The sequence below is a fragment of the Staurois parvus genome, unplaced genomic scaffold, assembly GCF_062004578.1.
Source record: "Staurois parvus isolate SC_StPar_1 unplaced genomic scaffold, SC_StPar_1.0 ptg000006l, whole genome shotgun sequence".
Lineage (NCBI taxonomy): Eukaryota > Metazoa > Chordata > Amphibia > Anura > Ranidae > Staurois > Staurois parvus.
Window position 1 is genome coordinate 13,031,207 of NW_028317802.1, and position 25,215 is coordinate 13,056,421.

The 25,215-nt window shown below is 43.4% G+C and overlaps 1 protein-coding gene across 3 annotated transcripts; it reads left to right on the forward strand.

Annotated features, from left to right (window-relative positions):
- The first annotated feature begins 15,652 nt into the window (after nucleotides 1–15,652).
- On the forward strand, nucleotides 15,653–24,707 carry LOC149474357 (securin-like). Of its 3 annotated transcripts, none has more exons than XM_089662088.1 (6): nucleotides 15,653–15,748; nucleotides 19,768–19,869; nucleotides 20,670–20,833; nucleotides 21,935–22,010; nucleotides 22,297–22,452; nucleotides 24,562–24,707. In XM_089662088.1, exons 2-6 carry the CDS (start codon nucleotides 19,785–19,787, stop codon nucleotides 24,636–24,638), a joined length of 558 nt encoding a protein of 185 aa, XP_089518214.1. In that variant the 5' UTR covers nucleotides 15,653–15,748; nucleotides 19,768–19,784; the 3' UTR covers nucleotides 24,639–24,707. The 3 variants fall into 3 exon arrangements, with proteins under 3 accessions (XP_089518214.1, XP_089518338.1, XP_089518267.1); XM_089662212.1 differs by having other exon boundaries at nucleotides 15,713–15,734; XM_089662141.1 differs by lacking the exon at nucleotides 15,653–15,748 and adding an exon at nucleotides 15,807–15,943.
- The last annotated feature ends 508 nt before the right edge of the window (nucleotides 24,708–25,215 follow it).

Genomic DNA, 25,215 nt, shown 5'->3' on the forward strand with positions numbered 1-25,215 from the left:
CTGGAAGACTGAGGGCCTGCTGCTGCTGCTGTTGAAATGGAACATCTTCTTTTTCATTATTAACCTGAGATGCTGCAGAGAATGTGAAGGGGCTTTATTGAAATTAAAAGTAGTTTAACCTACTTTAAATCTTTTTTTTAACCCAAATTACCACCAACTGATGTGAGCCAATCTCAGATTTCAACATCTAAGGCCCACCAATGAACAAAGCTATAGGGTTCCTCAATGCACTATGTAATTTTATACACCACAGGTATTGCAAACCGACCAGGGGCGGACTGACAACTTATGGGGCCCCCGGGCAATAGGGGATCATGGGGCCCCTGTGTCCTTGCCCAAACTCAAAAAATCCTCCGAAAAAGGTAACAGGGGCATCTCATGGGGCCCCCTACTGACCCCCCGGGCAATAGGGGATCATGGGGCCCCTGTGTCCTTGCCCAAACTCAAAAAAGCCTATGAAAAAGGTACCAAGGGCATCTCATGGGGCCCCCTACTGACCCCGGGCCCTCGGGCAGTGCCCGAGTTTCCAAATGGTCAGTCTGCCCCTGAAACCGACCATATACTATGATCAGAGTAGTCTTGAGGTATGAAGTCCCGGAGCACTACACTGTCATGCATCCTTCTCATGAAGAAAGGTGGGAGAAGCCAAGCACTGATGTTGAGCAAGACATATGCATCTCAAAGTTTATTGCAAACCTATGCTTCTTATATAAAAGGCAAAGCAACATTTTTGAATTTTTGATTGATTTGTAACCCCCTCCTTCCCTATCTGTTGCCTATGAATTTGGTATGCCTGCCAGTCTGTTACCCACATTTGTTGTCCATCCATAGGAATAAATGGAGCCACCATGCATGTGCACTAATAATAGCAGCCGGTGGGGAACTCCTGGAGTCTCCAAACTGATTAGCTGAAGTATCTGGGCTCTGTATGTAGCTGTTTATACTTTTGTTCTTACCACAGCCAGTTAATTGTACTCTCAATAGACAATGAGTCATTTGGTTTCATCAAATAGGAAAAAATGAAACTCTCTAAATCAGAGGTTTTTACATTTTTAAAACTTTGACTCGATAATAAAATTATTACTGCACTGAAACCCAAGAAGGGAAATATTACTAGAAAGTTAGCAAAGCTGTACAAAGCCATGCAAGTACAAATGACTGTGTAATAGAAAAAAAAAACAGTAAGAATACAGTATTTGTTTCATTTCAAGTCTAGTTCACAAGGTTTCCTCATTTGTAAAGCAGAAAAGTGATTAGCTAGCATATTGTTAATAAATACAAAAATAATATTCAGAAGGGTCTATCTATAAAAGGTTTTCTTCAAGAATTATTCATTTGTGCAAAAGTAAGGCATAATAACTGTATTGCTTGTAATGTGTATAATCTAAGTTTCCAAATATTACCTTTCGCCGGGCGAATGTATCATTGCCTAACATTCGATCCTAAGAGAAAAAAGAGCCATAAGAAGATTCAACTATTTTAAGGAACATTCACCAATAGAAAAAATTGTCTAACACTATAGACTAAGAACATTCAACCAGCAGGCGGAAATAATATGAGGGAGAATCTACTATTGTGTACACAGGCTAGGGAGATTCCTGTGTGAGGAGCAAAATGAATGGCTGTTCAGCTGAGCAAACCTCTAGCTGCAATGTGAAGTGAAACATTTAGCAGCGGTATTGCGACCACTGCTAAACGTGATAGCTTCCTGCTCATGGATCCTGGTTGTTAGGGAGCTGGCACCCAACGGCATCCCAACAATAAGTGACTCGTTACTGCCAGGCACATTCAGCTGTCGGCCAGGAATTCCTGGCCGGCAGCTGAATGTAAACAAAGGGGTTGTGAAAAAAAAATATTAAAAATAAAACAATGTAGGCACACCCCAAGTAACTTTTCAGTGTGCTATGGATTTTAAGGGAAACCCCATGAAATAACACAAAAAAATTAGTGGTGTTCCTTCAAATTCTCTTATCTTAGCATGCTGTCTGGTTGACCAGGAAGGTGGGGAATTAGTGTGCAACCCCTCCTCCTTAACCCTACCAGGCCACATATCCTCAACATGGGGGGTACATTGCAAGGTAGGGACCCCCCTTTCAAAGCACCTTGTCCCTATGTTGATGAGGACAAGGGCCCCATCCACACAACCCTAGCCTGGTAGTTGTGGGGGTCTTAGGGTGGGAAACCTTCTTTAAAAATAAGGGGGCCCCCATATACCACCCACCATATAAATGAACACACACACATGTAGCGATACCCCCCAAAGGGGCTGCTTAAGTTTGTTCACTCCGCCACTCTCAGCCCCAACTGACACACCTGGCAATAGTGTAAGTGCAAGGACCAATGAAAAGCACACACTTTATAATAAAACACAGAGATCAGCTTTACTGTAAGACCTCTATGGGAAGTAATAAACATTAACAACAGGTATATGTTCGGTGAATCAAGTGAACAGCAAATACTGAGACCGAAAGCAATATAACTCACTTTTACACTCAGGCTACTTTCAGGGAATTCCAACTGTGAATAACCCCAAGAGCAGAGGCAAACATTTAAATGGCAACCTCAAAGGGGATTTAACTCCTCTACATAAATTTGGCTTTATGATGTCCAAGCAGGAGGAGAGCAGAAGAGTGACTCTCTGTTGTGTCAAACTTCTCCCTTCTAACCCCTGACACCACAAGCCCAATAGGCAAACACTGTACCCAACTGATGCTTAATAGCTACTTTCCAAAGCAAAGCTATTCCCTCACACACAATGCAATATAGAGGCCTGACTACGCATGCGCACGCCCGTATGGCACCAATAACTTGAGTCTCTTGGTAAGAGGATGAATCTTGAGATCTTCAGCTAGCCACTTTCGTTGGTGCACTTAAACTCCTATGGTAAAGTATAATTGTAATCCTGTGGCAATATTTGTATAGCATAGCAAATACTGTGTCTGTTCAGCAGGGCCATCTACACAACACAGTGCCTGGTGAGTATGGGCGAAGTGTAATGTCTCTGTCTGTGTGCAGTGTTCCTGTCAACTGACAGTGTGAAAAATCCCTCTCACCAGATCCTGTGACTAAGGCCAAACAATCGTCCAAGGCTCCTCTGGTCACCTCACGATGAGCACTTCACACTCTCAGTGTGGGCACTGTACTGCAGGCCACTTCTCTCAGTTTGGATGTTCCCTTGACTGGTGCAGATAATTAAGCATGCAGTGCACTAACCATAAGCACTTCCTTGCCAGGTCCAGACTCTCTCCTGCCACATGCAGTCTGCCTCCCCTCAGGAAAACACAACATGGAGACCTTCACTCTGCTCTCACTAAGCATGATGGCTTTTGTAGTTCTATTTCTTTATCAGGCTGTTTCTGTTCAAGACTGCATATTCCACAATGCTTTGCAGCTGCACCTCCTGCTTGAGAAAGTCCCTGTCATTGGCTCCTTTAATGGATCTTCTGATTGGCTCTCTCTCTATTACAGTCTGAGTGGAGAAGGGAGGGGCTGAAATCCCTCACTGTGCAAGTGCCAGGGTTCAGAGGAGATGCAAGTCAGCAGATTACAGCAGTCACAGATAGGAATAATCTCCCCTGCTACACACACAATTTTTGACATGTTCTTAAATTGAAGAATATATATACAGTATCTCACAGAAGTGAGTACAGCCCTCACATTTTTGTAAATATTATACTAATAAAATATTTACAAAAATGTGAGGGATGTACTCATTTCTGTGAGATATATATATATATATATATATATATATAAAATCCCAAGATGTAACTTCACCATCAATCACGTCATCCAGTGATGCAGATCCATATCATCACAGTGCCTGATGCCCAATGGTCTACTGAAACAAAAAAACCTTGCTGTCTGCCATCACGGCTGAACCAGTTGCTTTCCTGCTGAATGGCATCTCCCGGTCTTTGCCACCGCAATGTAAGCAAAGGAGAGCATGATGTCACGAATCCCAGATGCCTTATTATTTCCACTGCTGGTCGAATGTTCTTAGCCTCTAGTGTAAGGCTATTTCCTTTATTGCTGAATATCCTTTAACTCTTGTGGTCACATGTTCTTATGTCTATTTTTCTCTTAGGATCAAGTGTTAGGGAATGTTATATCCGCTTGGTGAAAGGCAACATTACTGGTGTTATTCATTACATTTGTGTAAAAAAATGGGACATTTCCAAAAATATATTTTTTTCATAAATAGACTCCTAAATGTCATTGCAATGAAAATACTCACATACTGTATACAAAAACTATTTAAAGCTGAACTGTAGGCATACAGAAATTAATGCAGCTAATTTATCAATAATACCTTTTAGACCTTTTTTCTTGTGACTCGATTCCAGCCTCCTGCATCCCACGTACATCAGAGCTCACACCATGTCTGTGTAATTCCCTTGGCATCCCCCCCCTTCCTCCTGAACCTTGCCCATGATCTGATTCCCTATATGTTTCTGCACTGGTGATTTTTCTTAGTATGCTATTTCAGTTGTCAATGATTTTGAGCTTGAACAAATCAACAATCAAGTGACACTGCTCTGGAGAGAAATGATTTAGTTGTTGATTCAGTGACAGATTTTGGCCAAAAGAATATAAAAGCTGGCCCACTACAACAAAGTAGACCATCACAATAAACGACACTAACCTAGGCTACTCTATGCTAATCATCATTTTTCTAGTACTGAATGTATGTCTGAAATAGGCCTTTTATAACCTGTGTGTGATTTATTCTATGTTAATTTAATTGTGTGAGTTGCATATCTCACTAGTGTATGTCTGCACATCCTTCTTTGTTAGTTTCTATCAGTTAGTGTTATGTCCAGACCAGGGGCGGACTGACAACTCATGGGGCCCCTGGGCAATAGGGGTTCATGGGGCCCCTGTGTCCTTGCCCAAACTCAAAAAAGCCTATGAAAAAGGTACCAGGGGCATCTCAGGGGCCCCCTACTGACCCCGGGCCCTCGGGCAGTGCCCGAGTTTCCAAATGGTCAGTCCGCCCCTGGTCCAGACACAGGGCTGGGACAAGGCAGAGGCAGAAGAGGCACTTGTCTAGGGCACCATGCTGTAGGGGGTGCATGACTGAGCACCACTAACCCAGCACCGCCTCTCTACCCAATCCTCAGTTCTTCCACAGCACCAAACCGTGATCCATAACTTTGCCCTGACGCCTCATCCTACTATACAGCTCTGCCCCAGTACCACCATATCCCCATTTGGCTCTCCAGCCTCCCCTGCACTCTCATGTACACTTGCAACTCTTCTATTAAGAGTATCCAGGTGGCCATTGAGGTGCTGCGGGTCCTTCCTCTTCTGTGGGCAAAGAGCCCGGTTAGGCTGCTCAGGGATGGAGCTTTAAATGGACATTTCACCCAGGAGGAAGCAGCAATGTGGAGGTAGGACTAGGCATCAAGGGAGTACTTGTATTGTAGAACAGCCCTATGTGTGTATAAGCAGTGTGCTGCCACTTTGACATCCCTGCATAACATCTCTCCTGTCACCTTGCACCCTGTCCCCTCATCCTCTCTTTCCTCCCCCTCCACTAGCACCCATTTGCTCTTATGTTCATGCAATCTCCCTCAACTGCAATACTGCCTCCTCCTTCACCCCATCTTTCCCTTCCAACATAACCCTTCTTTTTCCTATAATTAGCTGCTCTGTGCAGCAATATTGCACAGAACGGTCCCTTACCTCCTATTTGTTGGCCCCCACCAGCGCTGTCTGCTCCTTGTTCTTCCAACTGCCCCCTCAGCCAGCCAGCCACTAAGGGGGCACCCGGTTGGGAGCTCTCCTGGTTGGAGCTGTGTGAATCAATAGACACAGACAGCGCCAGCAAGGCACGACCCCACCCCCAACTCACAGGAGTGTGACTGACAGTAGCAGCAGTCTATTGTTCCTGCTGCTCTCAGAGTTTCCTGCAAATCCAGGAAGAGAGGGGAGTGACACTGCAGCGGGATAGTGAGAGGAGTCAGGCAAGTGTTTAGGAATGGGGGGGGTCGGATAGTGGGGTGTAATTTACCTTAATGTAGCAAATGCACTACGGTAAAAAATTATTTAGACTTTCCAGCCACTTTACTTTCCCCCAACTCCCAATCACTCCACACCCCCCTGCTGTCTTGCACCCTCTCCAACTAAAGGAGCCTATAACTGTGGAGACATTAACGTCATGTGGGAGTGCTTAACACCCCTAATACTATGTGCAGGTTGGGTTGTAGTTAACAATTGTAGTCACAGTGACACTAAACAGTATCCCTATTTTCCAAAAATAATCCACACACATCCAATACTTAGAGACCCTGTAATCTTTTTCTCATTAAATTGTTTCTTTCTGTGTTGTTTCCTGCCTCCTTGTAACATCCTCACATCCTCAGTGAGCAGGGGCATAGGTGGTTCCTACATGTTCCCCTCCTTGTTGGGTGCCAAGCATGGGTCAAAAAACCAGACTATCCCCCCAGGTTGAACTGGATGGACTTTTTGTCTTTTTTCAGCCAGACTAACTATGTAACTTTCTGTTCCGGGTCAATTTTTCTGTAACTTGTTGCAATTGGGAGGGACATGCTGAACTGATGCCCACTCCATTGTATCTCTGTTACCTCACTATCAGTAGCAGAATGGGGCCCTGCCGAACTTGTAGAGTGGATTCCATGCATGCTCTTCATGAACTCTTCCTCTCCATACCTAGTGGCTAGGCTGAGGTCCTCTGTGGTGTTGATCTGCTCCTGTTGCTTTGGGAAATGGACCACTCATGGAGGCAGTGCAGAGATCATCTGTGTCGCTGCTAGGGGACATTTCGCCTTCCCTAGGTACACGCTTCATTACAGGCTATTTGTTCTAGCTTCTGTTACCCTTGGTAACCACTTCCTTGTACTCCACAATGTGTTAACTCTTGTTTTCATACCTCACAGTGACCCAAGCTGTGAGCTATATGGAGTGCTAGTTACTTTCATACACCCCAGACAAGACATAGCATGTTTTCAACACTTTACTGAAATCACTGCAATGGTACAGTCCAGGGGCGCACTGACAACTCATGGGGCCCCCGGGCAATAGGGGATCATGGGGCCCCTGTGTCCTTGCCCAAATTCAAAAAAGCCTATGAAAAAGGTACCAGGGGCATCTCATGGGGCCTCCTACTGACCCCGGACCCTCGGGCAGTGCCTGAGTTTCCAAATGGTCAGTCCATCCCTGGTACAGTCAGCAAAAGACAACAGCGTACCTGCACAGGTGAAGTCTATAATAAGAAAAGTACATAATGGTGAATCCCCAGAACTGGCATCTTCATGGCGGACTGCAGGTCTGAGCATTGCCCCTACATGTTGAAGGCTCCAAGACACCGGCCTATGGCACAGACTGACAGATGCAGGCAAGCAAGTAATCGAGGCCCCAGGATGTAGACCCATGACCCTTTTATAATGCTACAGGTCCAGTGGGTCAGACCCAGAAAGACCTGGAAAATGGTGCAAAACATTTAACTCTCTTCTGGCTGGGGCAGCTAATTACCAGGAGACAAACTGCCTACAAGCATCTTAATATCTAACTGAATTTCAGTTTAAATGAGCTAAATACACTCGATGTGCGGTATTACAGCTTGTTATCTTTATAAATGAGCCACTGCATGAGCAAAAAAGCCTGTGTCTTATCAGAATGCTGAAGAGTGGGACCTTTAAGCTGGGCATAGATGACTCAGTTTTTCTGATCAGCTAGTGGGCTGATCAACAAAAATTGAACGGATTTCCTCATCCACACAAGATGGATGGGGAAATCCTTCCTACTACTATTGAATTCTGACAGCAGGACTACTCTTCTGCAGAATACACTGATCAGCACTGCAGCCGAATGGTGAATTTGTCACTGTGGAACCAGACAAATTTTGATCCAACTATGACCAGCATTATTCTTTGTGTGGAAGCAGTGATCTCTTTGTAGAGGTCCAACATGTCCCCTGTCATGTCAGAGTTAGAGGGGCGATGGTGATTTTTTTTTTTTAAGTTATTTAGATTTTTTAAAATTATTTTTACACTGTCCCTTTCATTTTTTTTTATCAGTTTTAATGCTATCACAGGGAATGCAAATATCCCTTATAACTTCAATGGGCATTGTCATATATTCTTTTTTGAGAAATCTGGGTTCTATCAGACTCTAGATATCTCCTCTGCCCTTACATTATCTAATCAAACCAAGTTCGGTGTGATCAGACAGATGCTTTCCCAATTTACAAATGGTGCTGTTTATATCCTGCAAAACTGAAGTGATGAAATGCTCATAGCTTCTGATTTCTTAGGCTATAGAGATGATTGGCACCACTCTGGTCTCCAATTAGCTCTATGGTCAGCTGGCAGAAACACCAGCTGCATTCTCAGGTTCCCCCGAAAGCACAGGACTGCCTGAGAAGGCCGTGGACAGCAGCTAATTAGCCACTGGGATTGCTTTTACATGAAAGCCGATTGCCGGCTGAAAAAAACGATACCAGGATGATGCCTGCAGCTGTATGCATCATCCTGGTATAATCATTCAATGTTCAGGGATGTACCACCAGTACGTCGCTGGTCCTTGTTGGGTATATATGCTTTCTTTCTTTTTTTTTTTTTTTTTTAGTATGCAGCCTGTGGACTGAATGAAAAAAAGAGACTAAATCTCTGCCAGAAAAAGTGTGTGGTATGCGATAAATTGTGCATATAAATTGCTTTGATCCACAATCAATGCATACAGATCTTCTGTGAAAAACAGCTCCAAAAAATCAAGGGGGAGTAGTTAGGTTTGCGGTTTCCACCTGAATTCCGGATTGGGCAGTGAATGGGGTAAGTACGGGTGCTGCAGAATTTGAGGGCTACTAGGGGCTTTTTTTGTGTGAGAATTCTTGGTGGTTGCAGGACAATACTTGTGCTCGCTACTGCACCAGCTTGTACTGCACTTATGGGACTCGCCACATCACCAAGTGATACTGCAGTGCTGGTATGTGAAAGACCAGGATGTACTAGGCTTCTGGTGCTCGCCAGTTCACCAAAAGGTAGCGTGGCACTAGTACTGGCACTCTGCTGCCTATGAGAGTCATCAAAATTTACCGGCAAGTGCTAACAGAGACTGACACTGCACTTGCTGGGGGAGAAGGGGGGGGGGTAAGCGTAGGGGCTAAACGCAGGTGCCAGGGCTGATCCTGCTACTGCTGCATTTTTCAGGATGCTGTACTAATGTAAACGCTGGTATAGTGCTGACCTGATCAAAGATATTGATCTGTTCAGACATTTTACTAGCAATTGAGGTTTACGATGTATAAGCATGTTCCTGGCAATCAAGGGGTTAAATGTGATTACTGGTGTACTGACGGGCAATCTGGCGCTATCTGGGAGGGCCGTGAAAACCACGGGAGCGCGAATCACGTATGTATATATATGATTTTGCACACCCGTGCCGCCCTGTAGCAGTATTTTTGCTATAGGGCTTTCAGAAGCGGTTTGTGTTACGGCGCTGCGTTACTTTAACTGACAATTACGCAGTCATGCAACGGTGCACCAAAATGAAATTTATGTCCTTTTTCCCCCAAAAATAGAGATTTCTTTTGGTGGTATTTGATTGCCTGTGCGGTTTTTATTTTTTGTGCTATAACAAAAAAAGACCGACAATTTTGAGAAAAAAAAACAATATTTTGGACTTTTTGCTATAAAACATGTCCAGTAAAAAAATTTAAAAATCAAATTTCGTCATAAATTTAGGCCAAAATGTATTCTGCGACATATCTTTGCTAAAAGAAATCCCAAAATGTGTAAATTAATTGGTTTACGTGAAAGTTATAGTGTTTACAAATGGCGGTATAGATACTGGAATTTTTTTTCGCTATATACTAATAATGGCGGCGATCAGCTAGTTATGGCGGCGATCAGTGACTTATGGCAGGACTGTGGCAGACATTCTGAAACTGGGGGGGAACTGACTTGGGGTCACTGACATCCCCAGTGACACCAATACAGTGATCAGTGCAAAAAAAAAAGAAAAAATTAAAAAAAAAAGTAGAAGGCAAATGGTTAACTGTGTGAAGGGAGTGTTTCACTAGGGGGCAGGGGGTGTGTACTTCACTGTAACACACTGATCCGGAAGGCTGTGCTCAGCGATCCGGCTCAGTGATCAAACTGACAGGGAGAAGAGCTGCATTGTAAACAATGCAGCCTTCCTCCCCATCAGAGTTTGCAATCATCGGGGTGGTGGACCTGGTGATTGACACCCGTGGCTGCAATAGGCGGCGCGGGTAGGACTGTCACGCGCCTCGCGCGCCCCCTGCCCGAAATGCAAAATCACGTATATATACGTGATTTTGCACAGCGGTGCTGCCCTGCCGCCGTACATGTACTGTGGCTGGTTGGCAAGTGGTTAATATGGTTACCAAATAATGCCACATGAAATATCAGTTCAGCCCATTGTTTACCATGGTAACCAAGCCATTGTTTACATTTGGTTACCATGGTAATCAATCCATTGTTTACATTTGGTTACCATGGTAACAAAACCATTGTTTTCATTTGGTTACCATGGTTACCAAATGATGCTACATGAAATACCAGTTCAGGGCATTGTTTACATTTGGTTACCATGGTAACTAAGCGACGGTTTACCTTTGTTACCATGGTAACCAAGTCATTGTTTACATTTGGTTACCACAAATGCCAGCTTGGAGCATTGGTTAATATGGTTACCAAATGATGCCACAAAAATGCTAGCTTGGGGCATTGGTTAATATGGTTACCAAATGATGCCACATGAAATACCAGCTCAGGCCATGGTTTACATTTGGTTACCATGGCAACCAAATGATGCCACAAAAATGCCAGCTTGGGCATTGGTTAATATAGTTACCAAATGATGCCACATGAAGTACCAGCTATTCCAAACATTAAAAATAAATGCCTATACGGTTTAAAATCTAGTAATACACTGTCTCACCCTGCTCTGCACATGCTCAGTTGCTCTTTATATTTTGGCACTGTGCCAAAAATGTAGGGGCCAATCTGCTGGCAGTCTAAAGATTTAGGGCTGGTTCACACTATAGAAATGCAATCCAGATACGTTCTGGATAGATTTTTGGCACGTTTTTTATGCGTTCCAGTGTGCTTTTTATGCATTCCAGTTAATGTTTTCATCTCTTTCTTCAACTTAAATAGACATGTGTGTTCCGGTGCGTTTTGTTGTGTTCCAGTGCATTTTATTGCATTCCAGTACAATTCTGTGCAGAAAAAAATGCAGCCTGTTCTTTTTTTTCTGCACGTGGAACGCAGTGGAACTGCAAGCACTGATAAACTTTGACATTGACAACCATATAACCTACTTTCTGTGCATTTTGGATGCAGAAAAAACGCAACTGAAACACATGTAGTGTGAACCAGGCCTTAATGTTCTCAGGCACTCTTGGCTTCAGCAAAATGACAGCCTCCAGCAAGAAGAAACAGGAACAATGCTGGACGCAATTCACAGCACACACTCATTTTGGTAGCATAACTATTAATGTGAAATATACAGTATGTTCCTTGCTAAAGATTAGAACATTGTTTTTTTTCATGCTGTTATGGGTAAAGTCCCACTTTAAAAATGCTGCAGCCATACCAATGGTGTGCTTTACAAATGTGCATTGTGATCTGCTGGTGGAGCACAATATAATTTATTGATCATAGTGTGGAAAAAAAACAACAAAAGCAGGAAGGAGAGTCATGTGTCTACACTTACCTACGGCTGATGCGGATTGTTCTGGAGGAGCCATTGGATGAACTGGTACTGTATCAGGGTGTACCTGATAAAGTGGCCAGTGAATGAAGTGCTGCATAAATTGGCATTACTATATAAAACTCCTGTAATAATAAATAGCCTGGAATGGTACTCTTGATGTGGTATTTTTTATCTATTCATTCACTGTATCAGGGTCAGGACCCAGAACACCTATGTCATCCTGTAGCATTGACATTGCACCCTGTCGTCAAACTCCCTTCACACAGCACTTTCCTGTCACCCTGCAATGCTGTCACTTCCCCCAGCTCCCCCCCACTCAGCATCCTTAGGTTCCCTTGTAAGGACTCATGTACACTGCAGCTGATAAACTGACATTTAGGAGCTTTTCTGCATTTTTTTTTGCAGCCCCTGAACTCTCCCTAATGTTTTCCTATGTGTCCATGTACACTATGTCGTTTACAGTCATTTACAGGCAGTTGAGTTTACAGTTGGTTTTTTTTGAACGTACCAAACTTGCGTTCAGGAGTAGATTTTATCAGCGTTTCAAACGCCAAACGCTTGTAAACGCGGCTAACTGCGTTTATATGCATTTTTTAACTGTCCAGAGCCTTTTTTCATCATCAGAAATGCATGCAAAGTGTTTTCCATGTATTCAAATGGACCCGGTACACTAGCGCAGTCAGTTCCAGGTTTTGTGCGAAGGAAAAAATGGTAGAACGCGCTGCATTATGCTCATGATGGGATCCATAGTGAATACAACCAGAAAGGACAGGTAATCTCAACACATACTGCTCTCTCTGCTTCTGCTCTATTTCTCTCAAAATGTCTGAAATAGTAAATTTTTTACTATTTTTCAGTGCATTCTGGGTATTTTGGAAGGTCTCCTGAGGTTTAAAAAACGCTTCTAAACGCAAACGTGCATAAACGCGGTATGCAAACGTGGCTAAACAGACGTTTTTTAACCTACATTTTCCAGCAGTCAGTTTCCATCGTTCAGACGTGTTTTCCAAACGTCCCGTGTACATTGAGCCTAACACTGACACTGCGTTCCTTATCATCTCTCGGCCAAGAATATTTGTCATTCGAAAATTGTCCTTTGCTTTTAACATTCGATATTAAAAGTAATGTAATTTCTGAACGTTAACCATATACACTGGCCGAAAATTAGTTTGATTGAGAAAAGTTTTTCTTCCTGCCCTTTCAAATTTTCCCGTCACTGCTGTCGAAAACAAACATCAATTTGACCCCACTAATGATTAGAAAATCAAACGAACATTCCTGAAACGAAAATTCTCGAACTAAAATTTCCCCACCCTTTGCAACTCATGTCACCCTGCATTACTGACTGTGCACACAAGTGTATCCCCATCTCCATTCACTGTGCATCCCCATGTCACCCAACAATACTGCCAGTGCATCCAGGTGTCACCCATCTCCCTTCAGTCTGCACCCCCATGTGGCAATACTGACAGTGGGGGAGATTAACTACAAGTGAAGAACTCCTATTCTGGTGCAGCTGTGCATAGTAACCAATCAGCTTTTAATCTCAGCTCATTCAACTAGGCTTTGATGGTAAAACTTGGAAACTGATTGGTTTCTATGCAAACCCCCCAGTGTTACTTGTCTATCCTCACCCTGCATCCCCCGTATCACTCTATTCACAGTACATCCAAATGTCACCATCTTCCACCACCCTCACCCTGCAAAGCCACTCATCTCCAGCATGCCCATGTCACCCTTAAATAGTGTTACCTATATCCTCCTACCCTACACCATGATGCTGCCCTACAATGCTGACAACACACCCAAGTGTCCCACCACCCTGCAATAGCAACATGCACCTATATGTCACCCACCCTGCCCACCCTGTACCCCCATGTCACACAGCAATACTGATCTACCCCACTACGCACCGCCAATTCACCCTGAACCGATATATTGGCGCCTGAAACGTATCAGCCGAAAATAGCGTTATTGGTATTTTGCCGATAGGAAAAAAAAATGCTGATAATGGTACCAATAACGGCTTCTCTGTTTTTATTGTAAAAGAAATGTGTCATGGCAACTCACATGCAAAGTTGCGTCCCATAGACTTTCATGTAAAAACGCCCCTAGTGACTTCAATGCAAAATTGTGTCCCATAGACTTTTATACAAAGTCGTGTCCCCATAGACTTAAAATGAAAAAAACACCCTGTAGTGACTTCTATGTTAAATCGAATCCCATAGACTTTTCTGTAAAATTGCGCACCCCATAGACTTAAATTAATAAAATGCCCCCCCCCCCCCCCCCTAGTGACTTCAATGTAAAATCAAGTCCCCTAGACTTTAAAGGATAAGTTCACCTTTCATGACGTTACACCCATATTCAGGGTGTAACATATTATGTAAGCACTGGCCCCCCCTTTGACAGTGTTTTTCACCCCCAGCTAGTTGTCAAATTTTTAAAAAAAGTGGCCGTGCGGGGCTTTACCTGGCTGCGTTACTCTTCTGTCAAAGAGAAACTACAAGTCCCGACAGCCTTACCCGTTGTTGACTTGTAGATCTCAATGAACTATCATGACGCTCCACAGATTCACTGAATCTTCCTGTCAATATATCTGCTCGCTCGTAGATTTCGAACAGGAAAGCAGATTTACTGACAGATCTGCAGGAGACCTGAATGGCACCAGCGATCTACTGATCGCTGGGGCAATGCCTTACAGACTCCTGCAGCAAAAAATTTTACCTCCATAAAAATGTGCATTTATTATTTTTTACCAAAAGGGGAACTTATCCTTTAATGCAAAATCACGTCCCCACAGACTTCAATGCAAAAACGCCCTCTAGTGATTTCAATGCAAAATCGCGTCTCACAGACTTCATTGCAAAATTGCGTCCCAATAGATTTCAATGCAAAATTGTGTGCCATAGATTTCAATGTAAAAATGACCCCTAGTGACTTAAATGCAAACACACGTCATATAGATTTGAATGCAAATTCGCATCCCCATAGACATCAATGCAAAAACGCCCTCTAATGACTTTGATGCAAAATTGTGTCCCATAGACTTGAATTCAAAATAACGTTCCCATAGACTTCAATGCAAATACACCCCCTAGTGACTTCAATGACAATCGTGTCCTCATAGACTTCAATGCAAAAAACCCCTAGTGACTTCAATGCAAACACACATCCCATAGATTTTAATGCAAAATTGCATCCCCACAGACTTCAAATAAAAAACTCCCTCTAGTGACTTCAATGCAAAATTGCGTCCCATAGATTTCAATGCAAAAATAGCATCCCATAGACTTTAATGCTAAATTGTGTCCCCCATAGACTTCAATGCAAAATTGTGTCCTATAGAGACTTCAATGCAAGTGCATCCTCAATTTTCGGTTTTGGCAATGGAATTTTCATTAGGGGGAACTACTGGTGCAAATATCACCCATATTTCCTCATCCTGCACCCCAACACCGACCCCCAATCCTGACAGTACACCCAAGAGCCTGCCATCTCTCATTACCCTGCATCCCTATGTCACTTGTAAATACTGACAGTTAACCAAATGCCACCTTCCCCCCCCTTGCAGTACTGATAGTACACCCAAGGATCACCATACACCCCAGATACCTTGTTAGCTGTCTTCTAATAATAATAATAAACACAGACGTGTGTCACGTGCACTTAGTTCTCTTCCAATTACAAACCAATCTAGAATCGCAGTGATGTAGCGGCTACCCTCTACCATGTGACCTATCAAATGTTCCTGAACCCCTCACCTGCCCCGCAATAACTCCATTGTGGCCTCTCCTAGCCCAGCACAGCTGTCAATATAAACACAGACACGTGGGATCGCCGAGGAACAGGGGCGGCTAAGAAGTACTTTGTTATCCTCCAATAAAAACAAGCCGCCACTAGATGACTCAGCCAATCCAGGAAAGACAGCCTCTTCGCGTAGCCAATAAGCGAGCAGCTTTTGATTTAAGAACTGCGGGGTAATCCATTCTAACAGTAGCTCTGGTGTGTTAACGGTGATCTGAGAGAAGGTGCGGAGAGCTGGGTAAGGTAGAAACGGGCCGAGGGCGCCACAGCTAACGGGCCATTGTGCTGGAGCGGTGTGCAGAGGGGCCCGAGTTGTCCTGATGGTGGCTGGAAGTTGCAGCACCGCCTTGTGCTGGTTGTACTTTGACCCTTTCTCCACTAGCATTGGCTGTTTTGCCCTCAGTTCATTCACCTCCTATTGTTGGGGTCAGAGGTCAGCTCCTGTTCTGCGCTTCCTGATGTGTAGTTATCCGATTAGCAAAAATATTGTTCGTGTAATATGGCTGCTCGATAGAGGGTCGTCACCCTTATTTTACCCACTTGCTTCCTGAGGAGATACAAAATCGTGATTTTGTGCACCCCTGCCACCCTGTAGCAGTATTTCTGTTATAGGGTGGTGGGGAAGCAGTTAAACATCACAACAGGCACCTTCTAGAAAACTTTAGTCATGACAATCTACAGATAATTGCAGGTGTTTTTTTTTTCTTGTGTACTTTATCTTCCCTATTCTCATGGTGGCCATTTTCACTAAGGGCAGATGAATTTATCTCCTTTATTACTGGACCAGTGTACACAATCTGAAGGGGAAGCTAGCCTTCCTGGGATGCCCCCTGTGAGGTCCTAGGTAGATATGGGGGATGCCCCCTGTGAGGTCCTAGGTAGATATGGGGGATGCCCCCTGTGAGGTCCTAGGTAGATATGGGGGATGCCCCCTGTGAGGTCCTAGGTAGATATGGGGGATGCCCCCTGTGAGGTCCTAGGTAGATATGGGGGATGCCCCCTGTGAGGTCCTAGGTAGATATGGGGGATGCCCCCTGTGAGGTCCTAGGTAGATATGGGGGATGCCCCCTGTGAGGTCCTAGGTAGATATGGGGGATGCCCCCTGTGAGGTCCTAGGTAGATATGGGGGATGCCCCCTGTGAGGTCCTAGGTAGATATGGGGGATGCCCCCTGTGAGGTCCTAGGTAGATATGGGGGATGCCCCCTGTGAGGTCCTAGGTAGATATGGGGGATGCCCCCTGTGAGGTCCTAGGTAGATATGGGGGATGCCCCCTGTGAGGTCCTAGGTAGATTGCACAGTCTAACACTTGGCCCTGGTTCACACTGTGGTGCAGAATTTGCACTGGTTTCTGTGTGATTTCTGCACTGCCTCTTAATTGCACCCTGTTCATGTGAACTGCTGCAGATGTGTATTTTAGCCATTTTCCTACAGGGCACTTATATACCCCCTTCCTGCCCAGGCCAATCTTTCAGCGTGGTTGAACTTTGATAATTGTGCAGTCATGCAACACTGTACCCAAACAAATCTATTTGTCAGATTTCTTCTGGTGGAATTTAATCTTTTTTTTTTTCTTTCCTTCTGTTAAAAATTTTGTAAAGTAATTTTTCTCCTGATGTGTGCTAATGAGGCTGCAGTGATTGGCACTGGTAGGTGGCATTGCCAGGCATCACTGATTAGCACTGGTATGTGGCATTGATGGGCACTGACAGGTGACTCTGATGGGGCTACACTGATGATCAGTGTAGATGTCCCCTCTGAGTGCAGATTACCTGCTCTCCTTGCATGCTGTCAGTGTGAGGAGAGGACGGCTGATAACCAGCATTTCCTAGTTTACATGTGATTGGATACAGCTGATAACATGACAGAGCCAACGTCAGCAGCTCTTTACTCTGATCGGTGATCTGCTGTATCCCAGGGACATGGCGCACCACCGATCGCTGGGGGGGTGCATGTGCATTTGGAGGATTTTAGGATGTCCTCCCAGAACAAGAGAACCCCCACCTGTCCATTTATATAATGATATGGTGGGTGGGAGGCGCTTAAGATAACACCCTGAAATTGGCTTGCAAAATGTAGTGCGATGTGCAGAAATGGATCTCGTGTGTGTGAACACCTATGATCTTATTCTGGTGTGGCCAGAAAAGGGTCCTGCATTATTTTGGTACAGATGCAGTGCAATTTGAGCCATACAAAATGTATGGTTGAAATTGCACTGCACAGATATATAACTTGCACAAGAATGCGGTGTGGTGTTGACTCTCATGTGATATGCTGATCATGTGGTCCAAGGCTAAAAGTAGACTAAAGCCAAGTCATTATTTTTCCTTTTGGATACAGTAAGCACCAGTTCACATATATGCGGGCTGTGTTTTGCATGGGCACAAGAGCCCATTCATTTGAAGGAACTCCTGTGACATGCAGGGAAGTCCCTGCACTTCTTCCAAAAACCGCAGCCCACACGGGAACCTCTGTTCCCAGTACGGTTACATTTTCAAGTGCGGGCAGCGTGCCATTAAAACTAATGGCACCTGCCCGTGGGTAGGCATTCCTCTGTGCGAGTGGTACGGCTGCACGGATTTTCGTGTGGATCTGCAGTGGCACCACCCGCACAGATGTGAATTTAGCCTTGTGGAGGGTTAACTTTTTGCCATCTGTGTCTGATTGGGGAGAGTCTTTCACTTCATGTCCATAGCTAAAACAGGAAATGACAGAAAATCCCTGCAAATAAGGGAGTTCCTTGGGACCTCCAGGTCACCAGAACTATTGTCCCCAGTGGAAATTTCCCCTCTATTAACTTTCTGGGGAAAACCCAGAATTTAGGGTTACTTTTTACAAGTGATAACAGTAAATGGGACAAATGGAGAAGGTGAACCTCCCTAATGGGAGTACTGACAGAGGTTCTAATCAATTTCCAATCTGAAACACATTTGTTGTTGCTTTTACTTGAAAAGTATATAAACCCAACATTTCATAGTCCTGATGTGATTGCTGTCCTGTGTACTTGTATGGTAAAGTGTCTTGTTCGTTGTATTGCTTCCTTTGTGTGAAATCCCTGGTGTACCTGCCAGTCCCTCTGCTTTTCCTATCGAAATCTGGCCACACTAAGCAGGAGAGCAATGTGGGTCAGTTCTCTAGCTATGCTGCAAACTTGGCCTGCTCTCCTCCAATGGTCAGACTTGTCCTTGACCCCCCTGCACAGCCTGTCATAGGGAAGGTCAGTGTCTGCTGTTTCTCCTCCCAAGTTTGGTTTTCAGCTGCCAAGTGGCTTGGAGGATGTGATCACTTTATAACATGGGGGGAAGAGATCTAGACACAAGTTTGTCTTTCATTCCTATTTTAAACTGAATAGGTTGTTCTACAAAGTGAGGGTTTATGAACAGTCCTCCCGACAGCTCAGGCACACTGCTGGATGGCTGTACACTGCCATCCAGAGCAGTGTGATTACAGTGAAGCACCAACACATCGGCCCCTAGTAAAACACTCCCTGCACAGTTAACCCTCTGCCCCTCATGTTAACCCCTTCCTGCCCAGTGCCATTAGTATAGTCAGTGCTTCCCCCCCCCCCCCCCCCCCCCCCCCCCCGATCACAGGAGATGTCAGTCGTCAACCCCCCCCTTCCCATGCCAGAATGTCCACCAGTCCCACTATAAGTTGCTGATTGCTGCCATTACTAGTAAAAAAGAGAAATTCACTTCCAGTATCTATACCACCATTTGTAAATGCTATAACCTTCACAAACCAATTTACACGTATAGGGATTTTTTAGCAGAACACATTTTGTCCTAAATTTATGATTAAACTTTTTTTTTTTTTTTAAGCATTTTTAATGGCCATGTTTAATAGCAAAACTTTTTTCTCAATTGTTGGTTGTTGTTTTTTTTTTTTTTTTTTTTTTTTTTTACACTATAAAAAATACAGGCAATCAAATACCACCAAAAAGCTCTTTGTGTGGAAAAACTTGATTTTTCACTTGGGTGTAGCATTGCATGACTAATGCAAAATAATGGCCTGGCCAGGAAGGGGGGGGGGGGGTTAATTCCTCTAGAGGGCAAGTGGTTAACTTGGGTCCTGCTTACCAGGGTGGCAGTGAAAACTGACACCAAATAGTGGTCCTTAGCAGGTTGAATTGGGTGTACTGCTTGTGGCAACCAGGACTGTTACTGCTGTGAAACAGATGTTTTGGGATATGTCCAGTTGTCTTCATGTAAGCAATGCTTGTGTAACAAATCCTAAAGTCTCTTGTAATGTCTTCATAGTTTTGGAAGAGTGAAACATGGCAACTGTGATTTTCATTGACCAAGAGAATGGAGATGTTTCTACCATCCTGACCAAGGATCGCCTTAAAACTACAAGTTCTGGTAAGTGTTTGACTTGCGAGCCACTTTCAGCTCATGTTTGGATTTCAAATTATTGAAGGTTATATGTAATTCATAGCTGCAGTTCCATATTTCTTTATAGTAGAACTAATGTGTGGAAAAACACACAGCAGTTTCCAATGTGTGGGTGTGCCATTTAAAGTGATATTAAAGGCATGTGGGTTTTTTTTTATTTGTTAAACATGTTTTCACCTGCAGTGGATTTGCAGAGCAGCCTGGATCATCTTGGGTCCCCTGCTGGCACTCCTGGCCCCTCTCTCAGGTGCCCTCACAGCAAGTGGCTTGCTATGGGGGCTCCCAAGTCACAGCTCTACTGTTGCTTGGCCCTGCCCCTCAATCGCCTGATTGCCTCACTGGCTGTGATTGACAGCAGTGGGAGCCATGGCTACCTGGCAGGGGACCCAAAAATTGGGTCTGCTCTGCACAGACCAGTTTTTAGTGTACAATTTGTTAAAAATTGCAACCTTTTTAGAATCTCTTTATGTAAATATTACTTTTCAACCCCCCCCCCCCCCCCTTGACTACCTAGTGGTAATGCAAATGGAAGTTAAGGTTTTTATGCTGTTGGTAAGTTTAGCAAATTGATTGTGTTGGTTTGGTTACAAATGTGTAAATACACCTGTGATTAAAGCTGTCGCCCATAGCAGACCTGTAAATAGGTTTGCTCCATTAGGGGTTATACAGATGCAGTCAACACTGCTGTTTTGCACTTTAGCAGTCCCCCTTAATAAGCCTGTAGCAAAAGTAAATTTTTTTTTTTTTTTTTTTTTTTCCCCCTTTAGGCAAACTACTTTTGAAAAGTCATCCAGGAAAAGTGTTTGGCAGCTCTGGCACTGTGGTGAGGCCAAGAAAAGCTCTGGGAAATGTCAACAAGCAGGTTGTCAACATGGGATTGCCACACAAAGGAGCACTTAAAGTGAAGAATTCTGCACCAGTTACTAAGCAGGTACTACGTTCTCTCATAGAAATTAGGTGGCTAGTCTTAAGAGTCAATTTTTTTTTTTTTTAACCTGTTTGACTGCCTGTGCCCACTGGATCTAGCTACAACTGAGCACAGGATTAATAGCCATTATTGCTGTGGTCTTGTGTAGCTTATTTCCAGTTACCAAATTGCCTTGCCACCAAATTGCCTTGCCATGTTTACTAGTCTCTGGCGGCATTCATCTTGGTAGATGTAGGGCTTTGCTGCTTGTATCAAAGGGTCCAGCAAGGAGAACCCTGATGTCTAAGCCTCCTGCCTCTTAGTCTCAGAAGATTTGGGTCTCATGCACACAGGAAGGGTTTGGTGGGGGGGGGGGGGGTTCTCTCCCATACACCTTTTTGTTCCAGAACCAGAAAAAGCAGTGTAGAAAATAAAAATACACCCAAAGCTGCATTTTTCAATTGTTTAGGTAGTAAGTGCTTGGGCTTTCATTCCAATATTTTGGATTGGCCACTAGAATGCATGCTCATGTGCTAAACATGCCTAGCATTTAGGAGTGCAAGAAACTTGTAGGTGGTGGGGGTTTCAGCACCAACACTATTTCTAAGCAAAATAAAGCAGACCCATGGATGGGGCAGTTTGCTTTGACTATTTACAAATTAATTTAATTTGCTTTTTTGGTTTGCACTGCTCAGATGCAGTGAAGTTACACTTTGTAGATATGCAGCATCACAAAGGACAGGCCACACATGCATTATATGCATATATTCCTTGTAGGGATGGGGGATGTGGTTAACCAAACATCAGCACTACAATAAGAATGCCTTTGTCTGCCTGTCTCATGAACATTGTAGAAACTAGATTGCATTCACAATTAATGGCTTCATGTTACTTCTACATAAAGGTGCATTCTCTAGCACTGTACAGGTACAGCTTGGTACACAATCTCAGCTTGCCTTGGGTGCCAGGATGGATTCCATGCTTATAATTTTCTAGCTTTCAATAGTATGGGGAAGGTTGGAACCCCTAGTTTTTCCCTTGCCTGGGGAATTGGTATCTTTAACATGAAAGGGATCTTTAGTTGACACTACTACCCATGTTAAACTGTTCTTGCTTAATTTTTAGACTTCTGAAGCATCAATCAAGCCTAGCAAACAGAGCTACCCTGAGATTGAAAAGTGTCTCCCTTATGATCCTGCAGGCAAGTCTTTTTAGTGTGGGAGTTTTTTTTTTTTTTTTTTTTTTTTTTTTTTTTTTTTTTTCCCTCTACAGAAAAATTATCCAGGTTTTACCACTTGTGCTGTTTCATTTGAGTGGTTTATGTGATATTTTGGTCCTCAGCTTGGACAGATTAGGACTGACTTGTCAGTCTCTTGCCTATAAAGAAGCTAGACGCTAGTTTAATTCTTTAATGCTGATTTGCCCAATAATAAGGAACAGAAGCTATTTGATCAGTAGATACATGAATGGCTTGTCTTTATTCCTAGATTTTGAAACCTTTGATCTCCCAGAAGAGCACAAGCTGAGCCATCTCTACCTTGCTGGAGTTCCCCTCCTTGTGCATGAAAAGGAAGCTGCAAAGTTTGATGCACTGACCCAGGAGCCAGCTCCAATGGATATTCCAGTCTTTAGCTGGGAGTCAGGTTGGTGTCCTCCAAGCCCTGTGACATGAGTCCTTTTTAGAAGGGAACAAGAAATGAACACTTCAAGTTTCCAGAACCTGCTGTCAAAATTGATCGTCAATATACAGTGAGGAACATAAATATTTGAACACCCTGCAATTTTGAAAGTTCTCCCACTTAGAAATCATGGAGGGGTCTGAAATTCACATTGTAGGAGCATTCCCACTCAGACAGAATTAAAAAAAAAAAAAAAAATGAATAAAAAAATTCAGGAAATCACATGTGTGATTTTTGTCTTGCACTGCTGTTCATAAGTATTTGAACACCTAAAACTGCAAGAATTCTGGCTCTCAAAGACCTGTTACTGTGCCTTAAGTCCACCTCCTCCACTGATTAATCTAACTTGGTAGTTAGACCTGTTTGACCTCTGTAATTGCAAACAAAGGCTTCTGTACCAAATATTAACACTGATTTTCTCAGGTGTTCAAATACTTATGTTCAGTAGTGCAAGACAAAAACTTTCTTTAAAAAAATCAGGAAATCACATTGTATGATTTGTAAATTGTCTGAGTGGGAATGCACCTACAATGTGAATTTCAGACCCCTCCATGATTTCTAAGTGGGAGAACTTTCAAAATCGCAGGGTGTTCAATTACTTTTCCTCACTGTACATCCAGTGGTCCTGAGACTGCTAATGGGGGGGCACCATCTTGATGTGTTGGCAAACTAAACTGACACACAAATTTTCCTATACAATTCTCCCCCCCCCCCTTTTTTTAACAGATTGCTCTCCAATCTGACTGCCTTTGACCCATGGGATCTAAATTTGGGTCTTTGTTTACAGTAAATTTCTCCAATTTAATCTCAGACCTCAACTTGGTCCATTGACTTGGAAAGCTGTTTCTGGTAGCCATTACTTGGACTTGTAGGGTCTCAGGACTAGCAGCCCTTTCATATAAAACTGTTTAGTGTTTCACCACAAGAAGGTGGTGCTTTTGACCAGTCCTTGAGTACACCCAAGTTTTGTTGGCTGAAAACTGGTCAACAAATTTCACTCCTCCTGTGAAAAGTTTTCAGACAACACTGAACGGACAGCCTGAGCCAGCTGTTTCTGTTCCCCTCGTCACTGCCCCATGCTCCAGTGAGTGCTGGGGAGAGGGGGTACTAGAGCAGACATCAGTGACTGACTTTGTAAATGTTTAAACCTTTGCCAGGGTTGTTGCAATCACTGCTGCATGTGATGCTGTCATTGCAATCTTCAGATGAAGTGCATCAGAATGTGTGTTTTTGTTTGTGGTTTTTTTTTTTTTTTTTTTTTCCCCCTTTTGTATAGCACTGTCAATTTACGCAGCACTTTTACATAGTACATTCACATCAGTCCCTAACCCTCAAGGAGTGTACAATTTAAGGTTCCTAACTCACATTCATACATACACATACTAGGGCCAGTTTAGACAGGATCTAATTAACCTACCAGCATGTATTTGGAGTGTGGGAGGAAACCGGAGTACCCAGAGGAAACCTGCACAGGGAGAACATGCAAATTCCAGGCAGGTGGTGCTAATGGTTGGGATTCCAACCAGCAACCCTAGTACTGCCAGGTGGAAGCGCTAAGCATTTAGCCACTATGCTGCCCATAGATCTAGTATAAACTTGGTAATTGGCTGTCAAAACATGAACATTAATGTTTAGCTTGAGGTAGAATAAGATTACTTGTGCTTTACTGGATATCTGCAGTCAGTTTGCATAATGCAGAGATGCATTTTTGCTAAAATGTTTAGTTGATGAGAATTTCAATAAACATGGTTCCTGCCAAGGCCCTCTGTGCACAAGCACTTGCCCCACTTCTATTGGACCTCTTTTAGAGACCACAAGAAAATGCGTATAGTACTTATGCCCAATAGGTCTGGGAAGAGTAGAACAGAGGAGAGGGTGGAGGACAAAGTGTGGGTTGGCAGCTCTCATTAGTTGTAGTAATTGTACCTATCAAAGGTCCAATTTTTGTCCTATCAGATCTCATACTCACTAGCCAACAAAGCTTCAATTGGATCTAGATGTTTAAAACCTGAATTTGTACTTCAAGTAACTTTTTTTTTTTTTTTTTTTTTTTTTTTTTTTTTCCCTCCCCAGATATTCCAAGCACATTGCCATCTCTCCTGGCAACATTTGATATCACACTTGACTTGCCTCAGATGCTAAACTGTTAGCATGTTACTTTGTATGGTTTTACTTGTGTATAATTTTTAAATTAAATAAACATTGACTTTGTTCTTTAATGGCCTCTCTGAATTCTTTGAGGGAAACTCTTAACACTTTTTTTTTTTAACTTGAGCCTTACTTTAAATACCCTACAAGCAGCCAGTATCAGGTGCTGGCTGCTGGGAGACACTCACTGGAACTGCACCCTTTCACTCCAGGAACAGTGACGTGATGTGTTCCAGTTTTAAGCCACAGAATTAGTTTGCCAGCATCATACTTATTACTGTTTGCTTAAAATTCTTTGTCACTGTTGCAGAGGCTTCTTTTCAAATCCTTTTTTATTGAAATTTTAACAATTATCAAAGTAACAAGATCCAAGAGAAAATGAGTACAGACTCTTTTATGCACCACTGTGATGGCACACTCTTTTGAGGCTTTTGTATACTCTGCCTCATCCAACTGAGGTATACATAAACAGATTGATAATTATAATTGCACTTTTAGCTACCAACAATATTGGTTACAATTAAGGCATATAATACCAACAGTGCACTAATTGCCATCATAGTTCTTCCAGAAGAGCGG

Excerpts from the sequence above, each read along its gene's own strand:
- LOC149474357 (XM_089662088.1), top strand. The coding sequence starts at position 19,785 with ATGGCAACTGTGATTTTCATTGACCAAGAGAATGGAGATGTTTCTACC. Across the intron at positions 19,870-20,669 it reads CCTTAAAACTACAAGTTCTG|GCAAACTACTTTTGAAAAGT; the intron begins GTAAGTGTTTGA and ends TTCCCCCTTTAG. Across the intron at positions 22,453-24,561 it reads AGTCTTTAGCTGGGAGTCAG|ATATTCCAAGCACATTGCCA; the intron begins GTTGGTGTCCTC and ends TTCCCTCCCCAG.